The sequence below is a fragment of the Lactuca virosa genome, chromosome 5 (assembly GCF_052849685.1).
Source record: "Lactuca virosa cultivar CGN04683 chromosome 5, Lactuca_virosa_CGN04683_v6, whole genome shotgun sequence".
In the NCBI taxonomy this organism is placed as follows: Eukaryota; Viridiplantae; Streptophyta; class Magnoliopsida; order Asterales; family Asteraceae; genus Lactuca; species Lactuca virosa.
This window is the reverse complement of record NC_136430.1, coordinates 362,277,998-362,292,980: the sequence shown is the minus strand read 5'-3', so window position 1 is coordinate 362,292,980 and position 14,983 is coordinate 362,277,998. Positions and strand designations below refer to the sequence as shown.

The 14,983-nt window shown below is 32.7% G+C and overlaps 2 protein-coding genes across 2 annotated transcripts; one reads left to right on the top strand and one right to left on the bottom strand.

Moving 5' to 3' along the window:
* Window positions 1-1,194: 1,194 nt before the first annotated feature.
* Window positions 1,195-4,446, top strand: LOC145111960 (protein NRT1/ PTR FAMILY 1.2-like). Its single transcript, XM_079048192.1, has 4 exons — window positions 1,195-1,335; window positions 1,472-1,689; window positions 2,309-2,850; window positions 3,517-4,446. The coding sequence occupies exons 1-4, from the start codon at window positions 1,248-1,250 to the stop codon at window positions 4,403-4,405; spliced, it is 1,737 nt and encodes a 578-aa protein (XP_078904318.1). The 5' UTR covers window positions 1,195-1,247; the 3' UTR covers window positions 4,406-4,446.
* Window positions 4,447-9,590: 5,144 nt separating this feature from the next.
* On the bottom strand, window positions 9,591-12,249 carry LOC145112319 (uncharacterized). The gene is made up of 4 exons (XM_079048493.1): window positions 12,023-12,249; window positions 11,059-11,186; window positions 10,763-10,956; window positions 9,591-10,682 (listed from the first exon to the last, which is right to left on the bottom strand). Exons 2-4 carry the CDS (start codon window positions 11,121-11,123, stop codon window positions 9,730-9,732), a joined length of 1,212 nt encoding a protein of 403 aa, XP_078904619.1. The 5' UTR covers window positions 11,124-11,186; window positions 12,023-12,249; the 3' UTR covers window positions 9,591-9,729.
* Between the last annotated feature and the right edge of the window lie 2,734 nt (window positions 12,250-14,983).

The window sequence follows — 14,983 nt, the reverse complement described above, 5'->3', positions numbered from 1 at the left end:
TTCATTAATGAGGTGTATGGGGCTTTTGATGCTTATATCCATCGCGATCTCGACTACTTGGTTGCTTAAGTCATGTGTTCTGAACGTCATAACTTCTTCATATGATCTCGAATTTTAACGATCTTTATATCCATGTGTTCGTATTTTAGTCTACTACAACTTTCATTTAGATTACTCCCATTAAAAAATAATATATTTTTACTTACGATTTTTATATCCATACGTGGTGGCGGATTTTGTATGGTCCCGGTGTTGCACCTACAACACCTGTTTTTTTTGTTCGCAATAGAAAATTTTTCGCTTTATTTTTTACGTTTTTACCTATTTTCCATATATCGGCAACACCTATTTCATCTCGGCAACACCTACTATGTATTACTGCGTCTTCCCCTGTCTATACGTTTTTTTATGAATGTGTGTATGTATGTTTTTTTTTATAAAATCGTTAGTAAAAATATATTACATTTTAACGGGAGTAATCTTAATGAAAGTTGTAGTAGACTCAAAAATGAACACGTGGATAAAGATCCTTAAAATCCGATATCGTATGAAGAAGTTACGATGTTCAAAATACAAGACCTAAGCCAAACCACAAGACTTATGCAACCAAGCAGTCGATATCGCATTGGACATAAGCATCAACAACCCCAAGCACCTCATCAATAATTGTCTCACGTAAGATGTCGTGAAAAAACTTAAAGAAATCATTCATAAGTACTGAATGAATACAAAAAAAAGACTTATTTTGAAACAAAAAAAATGTTAAGGACTAAATATGTACAAAAATATTAAGGACTAAATGTGTACAAAATGAAAAATATATTACCCTATCCAGTCATTTTTCCCGGCTAGCCTGGAGTAACAGGTCATAAGGACTGAATGTGTACAGTTTAACAAGTTTAAGGGGTAAATGTGGACGAAAAAAAAAACTCAGTGACCAAATGTGTACAAATCGAATAATATGTTACCCTTTTAAGTCATTATCCCTTAATATCTCCTGATGTTGTATAACTGTTTCCTCTAGATAACCCTGTAATTCAACACAATTAACAACACGCTTTTATAAAGTTTAATAACACACATACGATCAACTAGACATCAAATACTACTTGTGGGGTTTTCTTTTTTCTTTTTGAAGCTAAAGCTCGTACTAGGATATATAGAGAGAGATCCCACAAGACTTTAGATCCCACAAATACTTTCTTGTAGGTGAGAGAGAAAGAGAGAAACACAAGACTCATTTGAAAATGGGGGAGGAAGTTGAGGAAGTGAACCACCAAACACACCTCTCGACGAGAAACAAAGGTGGCCTAATCACAATGCCATTTATTATAGGTATGTAACCCCACTTGAACCATAAAGCTTTCATTTTTACAATCAACCTCACATTTTTTACAACATGGGTTTCTTGAGTCTTGAAGTTTAACACTTCATTTAATGTGGGTTTCCTGAATCTTGAAATTTTTTGCAGCAAATGAGGCATTTGAGAAGATGGGAAGCTATGGATTGGTGCCAAATATGATAGTGTATTTGATGAATGATTACAAGATTGGTGTGGCAAAAGGCACAAACATAATCTTTTTTTGGTCAGCAGCTTCCAATTTTGCACCAATTTTCGGAGCATTCCTTTCGGATTCATATTTGGGTCACTTCATCACCATTGGCTTGGGGTCTCTCTTTTCACTTATGGTAATATTTTACTCAATTTTCACTTTCATTAAAATAACAATAATGTTGATTTTTTTTTCCGGTAATATTTTAGTGGAACTTCAGGAAGACATATCCTACATTTGGCGAAAATGTGACAAAACACACATGTTGGATAATAAGTTAAACCGAGTAACTACAAAATAAAACTGCAAACGGATCGTGTCAATTGGGTTGACCCATAACCTTTTTTTTAGTTATATATATAATAAATACATGGTTAAATACTGTACACAATATTGTTTATACAAAGGCATTTCATTTTTCATTTATTTTATTTTTTTTATTTTTTATGTAATGAAGTGCCTTTTTAGACATCCCTGGTAGAATATTGCTTTTACTGTTTTACACCGAATTTGGTTTCGAGAAAAAAATTGCGGTGACTATTTCATCTAAGCAGTTATATCTTTTTTTTTTAATTATTTTTTCTTATCTTTTAACTTAATAGAAAATGTGCCTTTATCACTAATTCCTATATTTTACAAGTTTGTTGCTTGTTTATTTTTTCCTTCAATTTCCTTATGTCTAGTGTACCCTAACTATCTTAAATATTTGACAATTTGTAACCAATAAAAACATTGCCTATTTGGTATTATTTCAGGGAATGTTCATGATATGGTTAACAACAATGGTCCCACAACTAAAGCCACCCCCTTGCAACCAATTCCTTGAAACTTGCAAATCACCTACACACTCTCAATTTGCTTTCTTGATATTTGCCTTCATATTCATCTCTATTGGAAGTGGGGGTGTTAGACCATGTTCATTAGCATTTGGTGCACAACAAATAAACCATAAAAACAATCCAAACAATAAGAGGGCAATCGAAAGCTTTTTTGGGTGGTATTATGCCACTAGTGCGGTGGCGGTCCTCATTGCATTTACAAGCATTGTTTATATTCAAGATCATGCCGGATGGAAGATCGGATTTGGGGTTCCGGCACTTCTCATGGTTTTATCGGTCCTCTTGTTCTTTGTAGCTTCTTCTCTTTATGTCAAGTTGGAAGTTGAAAAGAGCTTGTTTACAAGCTTTGTGCAAGTTATAGTTGTTGTTTATAAGAACCGTGGAATAGTCGTTGGACCTGCAAACAAGTTTTATTATCATCAGAATGATTCAGATAGCACGCCTACCGAAAGACTCAGGTATATCAACAGTCAGACGATTGTTTACACAGAAGATAAACAAATTAGGGTCAATGTTTTTTCTTACTCCACCCACACGCTCAACCTATCAAATCATAAGTAAACATCTCTTTAACCTTTTATTAATAAAATATATTTTATTATATTATTTTTTATTAAAACGTAATAATTACAATATTTAATTATATATAACTTAATTAATTTTGATAATATTTAATGTAAAATAAGTTTATAAAATTAAATGTATACTAAAAGTTTTGGATATCATTTTAAATATCTATTTTTGTAATGATTTATCTTATGTAAATTAATTTCTATTTTTCAATATTTGAAAAACCATATATACATAAAGTTGATGTTTGATGTAAAGTGAATACTATGACATTAAATTTGATTTGTCTATTTATTAAACACAAAAAATAATATCCATTTTAAATCTCTACACAATTTAACTTATTATGAAGATTGAAGAAAATACCGAAATTCCTCCTAACATAGAGTATGATTGATTGAAGTCGCTGATTTCACACGATTTATTTATGTAAAAAAAAAACTCAATTTTTTTTGAGATAACCGAAGGTTGAGCCCCGATTAGTAGTGGGTCTTAACTCAAGCTCATTAACTAGTTCATGAATTGCTAATATATTTGATCATTTTAATTTATAGATTCTTAAATAAAGCTTGCATAATTCGGAACCCAAAAGACGTAAAACCAGACGGCATTGCTTCAAATCCATGGCGTCTATGCACAGTGAAACAAGTTGAAGAACTAAAATCACTAATCCGAGTTCTACCATTATGGTCATCCGGTCTCATGATGTCAATAAACGTAAGCCAATCATCATTCCCAGTACTCCAAGCAAACACCATGGATCGACATCTAAGCACTTCAACCTTCCAAATCCCCGCAGGCTCATTCCCTTTCTTCACCATGGCCACAATCGCAATCTGGGTCGTTCTATACGATCGCATCATTATCCCCATCACATCAAGGATCCTACAAAAACCTGTTCATATCAACGTTAAATTAAGAATGGGCATCGGCCTTATAGTTTCTACATTGGCCATGGTAGTTTCTGCCATTGTTGAACATCTTCGAAGAAGAAAAGCAATCGAAGAAGGGATTGTAAACGATCCTCGAGCAGTGGTAAACATGTCGGCGATGTGGCTCGTTCCGCAGTATTGTCTGCATGGGTTAGCGGAGGCGTTGAGTGCGATCGCTCAAAACGAGTTTTTTTACTCAGAGTTGCCGGAAAGCATGTCGAGTGTTGCAGGTTCGCTTTTTCTAGTTGGCATGGGTGTGGCTAACTTGTTGGCTAGTGTTATACTGAGCACTGTTGAGAAACTGACAAAAGGAAATGTGGAAGAAGGGTGGATTGCCACGAATATTAACAGGGGACACTATGATTATTACTATTGGGTTCTTGTGATACTGAGTTTTGTGAACTTGTTCTATTTTGTTGGGTGTAGTTGGGCTTATGGTCCTTGTGTAGATGAAAGGGTGAAAGAGGAGCCAACGCAGGGGGCTGATGAAAATTTAGAGCGAGACGGTTAGTGTGCTTGTAATTCGAGTTTAAAAATTTAATCTTGCAAATATTAGATGTATGTTAATGAACTTTGTAACATGTTCTTATATGTGTTATTTGACTTATTTCTTGTAGATTATGATCCTTAACCTGAGGGACCTGATTCTTCCGCTTATTTTTTTTATTCATCCACATAATTTGTTACCTAATGATAGATAGTGTATTTTAGATTTTAATTATTACACGGCTTCTTTTATGCGCCTCAACACTCCTTCTTCCTCATGACGTTCCTTCCTACTTTGGCGCTTCAATCTTCAACCGACGTATACGTTTTGCAATCTTCGTAATGTGTTGAAGGACCAAAATGCAGTGATCGGAGAGTCCATGTTTCTTAACACGACTGGTTAGTAACATATTCCCGTCGCTCAACTATAAGGTTTACATTTACCGGGAAGACAGCCGTCCAGAACCGCGTCATCGGAGCTTCGGAATGCTGTCACATAAACATCACAAATTAATTTTGGTCCGACTTGGTAATGTCACACACTTTTGGGTCGAGAAAGTCCGGTTACTTCAAGACCAAGACCAGTGTAATGGTAATGGATCTGAGAACATGGAGAAAAGGAAAAGTCCGCTGTAAAATCGAAAACCGGATGGAAATCACCATGAAACGGAGGATATACGAATTGGGTTCATAGGAACAACATGGTTTCGGAGGGGAAAATGTGACACGATCAATTGCCGGTTGTATTCCGTTCCGATGAGTTTATCACATTGCAGCTTTGAAGGAGGAAGATTGAGCTATTTGTGGTTGTGTTTGGAAAGAGAATCAAATCAGCTCCCAAAAAGCCCTTGGAATATTTAAAATACATTATATAATTAAGTTAGGGGCATAATGGTCCATTACTAGCAAAAGTATGTGGATCGATAAAAAAAGCAGTGGATTTATCAGCTTCCTTAATCTAATGATGTATGTGAAAGGAAATCAGAATTTGAACGTGAATAAATTTCAAACCACACAAACTAAAATTACCTAGCCAACCTATGCCAACAATCGGGACGAGTAGCGATGCCCCCAACAACCAAATCAAGGACCGACTGAGTTGTGACATGCTTAAGCCTAAAGCAATGTCGGGATGCAAAAAACATCCCACCCAATCAGTGACAGTGCTTGAACTTCATCTTTAAATTTAATCTCAACCGATGTCAACATTGATAAGATTGAACTAAATTCATTGACATGATCAGTCACTGAGCCACCTTCCTTCATTTTCAGGTTTACTAATTGTCGAAACAAGTGAACCTTATTCGCCATTGAAGGTTTCTCGTACATGTTATACAACACTTTAATCAACCCATAAGTTGTCTTCTCATTGACAATGTTGTAAGAAACGTTTTTTGCCAATGATAAACGCACCATACCAAGTTCCTGCCGATCTAACAACTCCCAATCCTCCCGCTTCATAAGGAACGACTTATCTTCTGACAACGGTTCATGTAAATTCTTGTGGTAGAGATAGTCTTCAATTTGCATCTTCCAGAAACCACAATCTTTTACATTGAACTTGTCGATATTAACTCTCCCGTCTTCAGCCATAGCTCTGATTCCAGTTTGTTGGGTGACAACAAAACAAGTTAAGCACTTCAGAAAAATATCAAAAACAAAATTCGATGAACTCACAAGATTCTGAAAAACATAAATCAAAAGAACACAATATTTAACGTGGTTCGATCAAGGTGACCTACGTCCACGGGCGAACGAGAGAGAGATGATTTTATTAACTTTCTGGAACAATTACAAGCACTCAAAATTGTATCTCACTTTTTGAGAGCTCACCGAATTCTAGCAATTTATAATGATAGGGGTATGAGCCTATTTATACTTGAAGGATCAAACCTAAAACCCTAGTGGGCCAAGCCTATTGGCCCATAGGCCCATGAATGGGGACAACCAATCATATTCTACCATGCATCATCTTATGGAACATTCTTTCATCTTGAGCATCACAGAGGACTTCATAGCATACTTGGCTCATCAAGGACCAAGATAGTCTATCTTGCGCCATCATGACACAACAGTAATATGGATGGCGCAAGAGGCAACAGGTGTGGCACAATAGCATCTAGGTTGGAGCAACATCACCATCTTGGCGCAACAATAACATGCATGGCGCAACAAGACCATGCTTGGCGCAACAACATACTCCATGGCGCAACAGGAGTACCTCATGACACAAGAGGGACACCCCATGGCGCAACAGGGAGTATCTTGGTGCAAGAAGGAGTGCCCTTGGCGCACCAACATCCTTCTTGGCCCAAGTCTTCAACAGATGGAGCAACAAGGTCCCCTTGTTGCTCCATATCACTCCCACGTGCTCCAAACCTCTTCCAGGTGCTCCAAACCCCCTTCTGTAGGATTCGTTCCTTTGACACTTGATCCATTCATTTGTCAGAAGATTCATTCCTTTCTCAGATGATCTGTTTCTTTGTCACATGCTCCATGAACCCCAAGTGCACCATTGTGATCTAAGTGCTCCATGTTGGACAAGACTTCATACCTCAACAACCTACTCTCATTTGTGTAAAAAAACTAGTTGCCTATACAATAATTTTTGAAAAAAAATTATTCGCACCCGTCGCTTAGCGCGGGTAAACGGTTTGTGTGTGTGTGTGTGTGTATATATATGATAGTTTAAATAAAAATAATAAATAGTGTGAAAACGTAAAAACACTATTTTTATGTTATTATCCTGCAATGAATTTTGTATCAGTAGCTTTATGTCATTATTCAGCAATGAATAGATGAATAATCACATGTTAAAACTAATATTAGAATTTACTATAATAATACACATATGCAAAATTTATAATAGAATAATAGTAGTAACATTCTAATGAATATATGAATAATCAAACGTTAATATTCACATTAGAATTACTTTAATAATACATATATACAACATTCATTGAAGAATAATAACATAAACATAGTGTTTTTACGTTTTCATATTATTTATTGTTTTTATTTGAACTTAACTCTCTCTCTCTCTCTCTCTCTCTCTATATATATATATATATATATATATATATATATATATATATATATATATATATATATATATATATATATATTGTACATGTTCAAGAATATGTTACAAGAGCATGATTAAAAAATAAATAAATAAAGACAAAACTTCAAAAATGGTCCCTGTGGTTTTTAAAAATATCAAGTTTAGTCCCTAATTTCAAAAAACCTCACAGATGGTCCCTGTGGTTTCAAAACTTTTAACAAATGGTCTTTTTCGCGAACTCCGTTAACATTTGACCGTTAAGTGAAGGGCATTTCTGTCATTTCACCACCACAGGGACCATTTATGAAGTTTTGCCTTATTTTGTAAAAAAAAAGAAAAAAAATATAATTATTTAATATTAAAGGGCCCCACCCTCTCTCTCTCTCTCTCTCTCTCTCTCTCTCTTCCATTCTCGTCTCGTTTTTCTTCACCACCGGCCAAGAAGAGGCTGCCGACCATCGGAGTTTTCCCATACTACCCTTCGAGCTCACCACCATCGCGTAGCACCCTCCCTTGGTCATTGTTGTCTTCCATCTGTTCCCACAGTCCCGCTGTTGGGTTAAATACCGAGGAAGAAACGAACTCGTCAGAAAAACGGGATCGTCGGTCTCGGCAACAGATCTTCAACACCAAACCTTTCTACTTCCTGTGTGTTTTTTTCCCTTCTCGAATTGATGAAGACGATGACTACATCCCCTATTAGCTGTAACCTGTGAATACAACCTTGTAAATATTATTGGAGGAAGTCCAGATGAGTCCATTCAGGTGAATACTCAATTCACGATATCTATTTCTCGTTCTTCTGTATGAAAAAATTGAAACTGTCAAAATGCCCTAATGTTCTAGGTAGAACAGATTACTATCATGTAACTCAATTTTGTATTGTTCCTTGCTTGTTGTCATTGCTGGTGTTGTCTAGCCTTAGTTGTAACTGGCTAACAACTTAAAGTTGCCTAATTCATCGTCTTTACAATACAGATTTGTAGATGGTTCTGCATCTGGTTCTGAAACTGGCGGTGGTTGGGAACGAGTGGGTGAACAGTGGTGTATCGTGGACAAAACTTCGATCTTGTTAATGAAAGTGGACATCAGGTAATTTAGTTTTTTCATATAGATTGAAAATTGGGTGAACAATGGTGTATCGTGGTGCTTCAATCATGAAATCCCCCCTGAAGATTACTTCAAGAGAATCGATGCAATTGAATTCACCATAAAACAAGATGACGGAACTTTATCCTAGAACTAACACAAATCAGACATTGTTCTTGCTGGTGTTTGACGAACAGGGAAGATTCCATTGTCGGCATCACAGATTCGACGGAGGAAGGTGGAGGAGGCTGGGAAAGGTGAGGCAACTCCGATGGTCGGCAGCCTCTTCTTGGCCGGTGGTGAAGAAAAACGGGAAGGGAAGAGAGAGAGAGAGAGAGAGAGAGAGAGAGGGTGGGGCCCTTTAATATTAAATAATTATATTTTTTTCTTTTTTTTTACAAAATAAGGCAAAACTTCATAAATGGTCCCTGTGGTGGTGAAATGACAGAAATGCCCTTCACTTAACGGTCAAATGTTAACGGAGTTAGCGAAAAGGACCATTTGTTAAAAGTTTTGAAACCACAGGGACCATCTGTGAGGTTTTTTGAAATTAGGGACTAAACTTGATATTTTCGAAAACCACAGGGACCATTTTTGAAGTTTTGTCATAAATAAACTCAAAATACAATATTAAGAAAATACAAATAAAAACCTATCCAAAAACCCCGAACCAGTATAACGGTTTAAAAAAAAAAGAATATGATGATGTTATAGCTCAAATACCACAAATTCGGACCGGTCCCAGTCAAAGACCTACCCGGTCCATCTGATCCAAAAATTAAGCCCAATAGATTCTCCATATGTGCAACCTGTATCTACACACGCATGGAATAGAATAATTTGGTTAGATTTTAGCTTATAAGCTAAGCTAATTTAGTTAGATTTTAGTTACTTTATCAATAAGTTATAAATAAGTTATCTCAGATAACTTATCAAAAAACTAGTTTATAATTTATGATGAGCTATTTTTGTTGTTTCGCCAAATACTAAATTACAACAAACTTAAAAAATAAACCAACTTATGCGTTCAAATCAGAACATAAGATTTGTGGAATATAGCTAATCATGTATAATATGATATATGTAATACAACAATCTTATATATTACTTGGAACAACTTCAAAGTTGTGATGATTATTCTTCTAATACGACAACGAGCGTAATTTTTAGACCACGAAAACGCTGCTTAAACTTCAACCTCCTCTCATAAACACATTTTGAGCGTTAGGTATGCTGAAATCAGCTGGATTCCTATTAATCGAGCACACAAGAGTCAAATTGTTTTGAAAAATGCCAGCTGTTGAGCTCCTATTCTCTGTCCCTAAACTCACTCGGATCTTTTTATGGACACAAGCACAAGGCGTCCCCATTGCAAACCCTTGATCATGCCTAAATTCAGCTCGATACCCACCAGAACTTGATAATATTGGTGAATAAGTAGTGATATGTTTGCTTGCTTCTCCTTCTAGTGACTCCAATTCCATGTTCGATTGAACAATTTGAACTCTTTTTGCATCATCTCCTGAACTTGAAGGATTCTCTTCGTTAAAATGCGTAGCCAATAACATAACAGCCTCCATTTCAGAATCTTCGTTTGCTATTTCTGTAGATTGGATACCATTTTCCTCCAGTGGTCTAACCTTTCTACGCTTTGTCATGGCCTGAAAATCCATGTCATCAATCCTAGTTTTCCTCGAATCATTTTCATGCGAGTTTTTTGATCCACACTGTGACTTTTCTTCATTTTCAAATCTCGTCTCTTCAACACCATTTGTCATCATCTTGTTTTTTGACATTGTGGTAACTTTAACATCCAAGGTGATGTCATCCAACTCATCTTTACTTTCTGTAGTGGATTTAGTGTTAACTTTGTCAAGATTCCTTAATATATCAGACAACAAACAAAGCTTCTGATGTTTCCTTCGTGGCTGATTTCTTCCAGGTTTATCGTTATCTCCACTTCCATTCGCACTATTTTCAGTTCGGTTTTGATCCTTGTAAATCACCTTGCAAGATTTCGAATCTGGGTATCCATTGTTGACTCGTTTGCATATATTGATACCATTGGCTCCTAGAGATTCAATCATATCTGTAGTTTGAGATCGATCTTGATCTTCTTTTCCATTGAGAGTTTCTTTGTTAGATGCTTTCAAAAGAGCAAACACAAAGATTGAATATCAGCATCAAATAACATACAAAGTAAGTAGAATCGAATTAAAGGCTTACGATTTGAAGCTTCTTTATGTTCTGGTTTATCATCTGAACCATCAATATGATCACTGGGATAGTTTTGACTACACAAGAATGTAGACTCTACCGATTGATATGAAGCAAAAACATCATACTTTTCAGGATCACCCAATGATCCAAAAGGCCAACATTTCTTCCGATCTTTTTTGCGAATTTCAGCAACATACTCGCTGATAAACATGATCGGTTGAAGATCAAATGCATATATGAGAACAAGATCAAATTAACCATTTCATTTTTAAATTTTAATGGAAAATCACATGTACATATACCGAATAGAAAAGCTCATAAATTCACTTGTTTTGGTATTTTCTTGTTTGTTGAGACCGATCTCCATTGAAAGTGAGTAGATAATTAATTAACAGCTACAACACAACAGTCGCTACAAATGTGGAAGAACCTAGCAAGAATACAGATAAATTAATTAAGACAAGATATCAGTCATATATAATTGACGATAATTTCAACGAGTTCAATTTTTAAAGCTTCTAAGAAAAACAATGAGTTGCATATTGGTTATAGTATTTACTATTAATGGAAAATCACATGTACATATACCGAATAGAAAAGCTCATAAATTCACTTGTTTTGGTATATTCACTTGCAAAAATTTTACATTATGTCACAAATTAAGAAATTTTAGCAAGTATGATTTCAAAAAAGCCCAAGAGCATAATCGAAATCATATTATATAAATATAAGGGAAATACATGCATTTAAATCGTTCACTTAATTAAACAAGTTTTTTCAATGTTACCCTACATAAAATCACAAACTCAGACAACACATGAAGTGGAAAGAAAAAACGTGATGGTCGTATCTAAGGAACAAAAATATCTGCCAAAAGTAAGTTTCTATCTAAATTATGAAACAAATTAATTGCAATATCACTAAGTGAGATACAAAATAAATACAACTTTCGCATCACAAAACACATAATCATATGCATATATTTATAGAAATAGTCTAAGGAATTACAAAAGTAAAGATTTCATTGCTCATATGAGTAAAGGCTGCAATAAAAATCGAACTTTGGCATAAATTCGACTGTTGAAACCAAATGGAACCCTAAAAACAAAAGTTTATACACATAGTCAACAACATAAACACATAAATAAAGTAAAGATTCATGATTGAATTGATAGAAAAGTAAAGCTCAAATACACCATAGCAAACAAGAACCAATACATACACGCAGTGAATCTGGATGAAAAATATAAAGTTTTAGAAACCTACCTCATGTAGTTGATTTTGGATGAAGTTGTCGGTGGGGTTTGTGAAGAATCAACCAAGATCGAAAACCCATCGAAACTCCTGATCTCGTGATGAAAATTTAGCTCAAAAAGTTTTGAATTTCGTGGATGGTATTTGGAAATTGCGTTGATCTTGTAGTGAGAGAAACCCTTGGCTATTTAGGTTTAGAGAGAGAGAGAGAGAGAGAGAGAGAGAGAGGAGTGTGGCCATAAAATGTTAAAAGAGAGAAGATAGAGAGTATTAATGTGGTTTGTATCGTCACTATCGTGAAGGGCATAAACGGATTAGGCCGTCGCTAAACATGTGATGCGTAAAGACATGAACAGGTGACGTGTAGTAATGTCCAATTTTAATATAGGATAAATTAATTTTATCCTCTTAGTTGGTCGGTTTTTATATATACTCCATATTTTCTTGTTATCCAATTTTAATATATATATATATATATATATATATATATATATATATATATATATATATATATGAATGATGTAAATAAAGATGATTCAAAATATTATGATTCAATATCTTTATGATCCTTAACTTGTTATGATCTGAAAATATTTTGATTCAAATATTTAATAATCCTTAATTATTATATTTTTTATGATTCAAAATTAAATGATTCAAAAATTATGAACAAAATTTTTATTCAGTTCAATATACTATGATTCAAATTAAAGTGATCCAAATTAATATGATCCAAAAATGGATGATGCATAATATCGTTATGATTCAAAAAACTATGATATAAAATTTTATGATCCAAAAATAATATGATTCAAAAAAAAGTATGAATGGAAAACATTATGATCTTAAATATTCTTCTTATTTAAAATTTATAATTGTTAAACATTAAAAACTCAAACCGATATTTAGTTTGAAAAATAAAAAAAAAACAAAAAAAAAACCCTACTATCTTCAAGTATGTAGTAAAGATATTTAAAAAAAATAAAATAAAATAATAATAATAATTTTAAAAAAATAGTATGAATGGAAAATATTATGATCCAGACTATATATATATATATATATATATATATATATATATATATATATATATATATATATATATATATATATATATATGAGAAATTAAATATTCTCCTATTTTTTATTCCTACCAATCCTCCTACCCATTAAAATGATGACATATGTCACATTAGTTTACTAAAATATCATTAAATTTCATTAAATAAGCATTAAATGTTACACATATCACTATTTAATTGGGTATGATGATTTCTAAGAATAAAAGATAGGATGATATTTAATATATATATATATATATATATATATATATATATATATATATATATATATATATATATATATATATATATATATATATATATATATATATATATATCCTCTAATAAAAGAGTCTAAATTTTGTCACTTGTGAGTTTTTCATACTTTTCAATTTTTTTCACCTAAGTGCTAAAAATTACACGTGTAATACAATTCCTACTAAATTAATTACTAATGATATTGATTTTGAATTTATTTGAATTGATTTGCTTTTAAATTGATTACGATCAAGCATAACATCCGTAAAATCATCAACGAAATTGCAAGAATTCCGGAATTAAATAATTTCCAAAATTGAAGGTTATTTTCGTTTTCCATGTCGTAGTTCTTCGTTATAAACCTTTCTTTATATTTACTTTTTATTGTTTTCATTGTATGCTTCTAGAACAAACTCATTGCTTATATAATGGGTAATTTGGATTTCCAATAAACCGAATAAGAAATAAATATTGAATTATTCTTATAATAATGTAAAAAAAAATTAAGGATAAAATCTGTAAACTTTTAATAAAAATAATATGTTTTGGTTTCACAATAACATCAAATTTCAAATTCCAATTTTGGAAGAACCACCGACTAAATGGATATTTTACTGTACAAAATTATGTAATTTCATAGTACGTATACAAAATTGGTCAATTTTAAAGATATAGAAAGATTTATTTTAAAGAAACTTTATAGTGTACAAATGCAATTTTTAAAGATATAATTTAATATATTTTAACTAACAACATTTGCATTGATATTTATTTAAAAATGATGAATCTATCTTCTATCTTCTTCTAATAAATAAAACTTAAAAATGTCACATCTAATCATTTTAAACAATAAGTTGCCACATGTCATTTTTGTTAGTATTTTTCATTCTTTTTTTATTTTTATTTCATTTGATATATATATATATATATCCACATTTAAGGTTTTAAATTATATATATATTAATGAAACATTATATCCTAAAATTAGACGATCCAAATTATTGGTCACAATTTGTAGAAAAACATTTAAAGATTATATTATTTCCATATTTTGCTCCTAATATTAGGCAATAAAGTTTTTATATATTACTATCTTATTAATTGTTAATTTAAAATTTTCATGTGTTTGCCAAATTTAAAATTTTTCATTATAAATCGGGGTTATTAAATATTCAATCCGATTTTTTAATTTCTATAACTTTTTAACATTTTGCTATTTCATCTTTGTGATAGCACTGTTTTTTATATCAATCTTATGAAAAGAATCAATTCTAAAAAGCATTGGCACAAGTGTAAATTGCATAAAACTATAAAAAACCATCCCTCAAAATGTTATTTTAGTCGATCAATTTAACTGAACCTTATACGAACATGTCGAATTTATGAAAAGAAAAGAATATAATAAGTAATATGAGTATTTATGTAAATAAGTGCACAACACAACACAATTTCTTTGATATGTAGTTAGAAGTTGGAACCAAATGACGCCAACAATGTAGACATCAAAATACAAAATTTGACAAATTTCATATCGCATTAGCTAAAACATTAAATTAACGATAGGAATTAGAGAACGTGATCTATATTATCTTACTATCAAATGAAAAATCAAAAAGAAAATAATCTTATTGAAAAACAAATATTACATAAACTT